Consider the following 1,694-nt stretch of genomic DNA (forward strand, 5'->3'; position numbering starts at 1 on the left):
AGCACGGTTCTGTGATCAGCAGTAAATCTCCATCCATAGGCCAGAGGGCGCTCTCGCGCTGAAACTCCAAATAGCCTACACCTCGCAGAAGAAACCCAGGAAATGCCTATAGTGGTAGCTGGATAAACAGAAGATTTAACTGCTTTTATTAATTCAACGTGACTAATAAACACACGATTATGACAATATATGGTTTATCTGAGTTATTATTATTATTATAATTTTCATTAAAATAAAGTATATTTATATACTTGTATATTTATATACAATGCCTTTATCACTGCTTAGAATACTATGAAATATGTTGCGTGCCTTATTCTGTTTAAGAAGCCACATCATCTCACAGAAGGATTTATTTCAAACACTCGACTGACGTTATGAAGTGAGTTTGGAGTAAAAACATGTTATTAAATGTGGTATTTTCACATGCTTTCAGATGGAGCAGCATTTATTAAACAGAGCCGTACGTAGTTCACTGAGAAGCTATGCAAACAGCTGTCATTATCACGAACGATTTCTTCGATTTCACAATCGTGCAATAAAATCGTCTGCGATTTTTTTGCGTAACTTGTAAGTGAACTACGGCTCTGTGTAGTAAATGCTGCTCCATCTGAAAGCACGTGATGATTTACTGCTGATTACAGAACCGGCTTTACTAACAAAATGCGCATGACAATCGCATTCAATTAATCGTGCAGCCCTAAGTCATATGCTTCTAACCACGAGTTAGCTGTACAGTATATTTTCAACCACAACATGCACATTACGATGATGTTTGCAAAAGTTTGTTGGAACAATAAAACACTATAATATAGCCCTTCTATAGAAAAGAGTGGTCTTTCTTTCTTTCTTTCTTTCTTTTTCCCAAAATACACTTTCTGTTTCACAGTAGAAAAGGCCATATTGGGTTAGAATGATATGAGGATGAGTAAATGATGACAGAATTTACTTGTCTTTTTTCAGTGAACTGTTTATTTAATATGATATGTATTAGTAAGAAATACTATAAAATACTTGCCAGTGTTTACATTTGTGGTTTATCTTGTTGTGCTACGACCAGGTTCCTGTTGTGACCTGCGAGAACATGAGTGCAAACCTCACAATCGCGGCCTAAACAACAAGTGTTATGATGACTGCATGTGTGAGGAGGGTGGGTATGACTTTTTTTGGTTTACTTAGAAGGTAACATTCTAGAGCGATACAAACAAAATGTAAAAAGGAATCTCATAAAACCTGTCTGGGTCATACAGTATTTCACAAATAAATAAATAAATAAATAATGAAAAAGAAATAAAAGTGAATTTTGCTTAAAGGGGTCATATGACGTTGCTAAAAAGAACATTATTTTGTGTATTTGGTGTAATGCAATGTGTTTATGCGCTTTAAGTTTAAAAAAACACATTATTTTCCATATAATGTACATTATTGTTTCTCCTCTATGCCCCGCCTTTCTGAAACGCGTCGATTTTTACAATGCTCATCGTTCTAAAAAAGTGAGGTGTGCTCTGATTGGCCAGCTATCCAGTGCGTTGTGATTGGCCAAATGCCTCAAGCGTGTGACGAAAATGTTACGCCCCTACCATACTGTGATGCCGTCTCCCAGCAGGACGAGACAAAACCAATAAAACCCATTACAAATGAGGCATTTGTTGCATCCAGTGGGGACATAATTACTGATTATAATGACTTATACT

At 36.1% G+C, this 1,694-nt stretch overlaps 1 protein-coding gene across 3 annotated transcripts in view; it reads left to right on the forward strand.

The window, feature by feature from the left end:
- The window catches only part of LOC107669000 (draxin-like), a 38,526-nt gene that overhangs the window by 34,503 nt on the left and 2,329 nt on the right, over positions 1-1,694 (forward strand). For all 3 annotated transcript variants that reach the window (XM_016461089.1, XM_016461090.1, XM_016461091.1), the window contains exon 6: positions 1,061-1,150. In XM_016461089.1, coding sequence (XP_016316575.1) covers positions 1,061-1,150 — 90 coding nt within the window. The remainder of the gene's footprint in view (positions 1-1,060; positions 1,151-1,694) is intronic.

The sequence above is a fragment of the Sinocyclocheilus anshuiensis genome, unplaced genomic scaffold (assembly GCF_001515605.1).
Source record: "Sinocyclocheilus anshuiensis isolate Anshui unplaced genomic scaffold, SAMN03320099.WGS_v1.1 scaffold192, whole genome shotgun sequence".
Lineage (NCBI taxonomy): Eukaryota > Metazoa > Chordata > Actinopteri > Cypriniformes > Cyprinidae > Sinocyclocheilus > Sinocyclocheilus anshuiensis.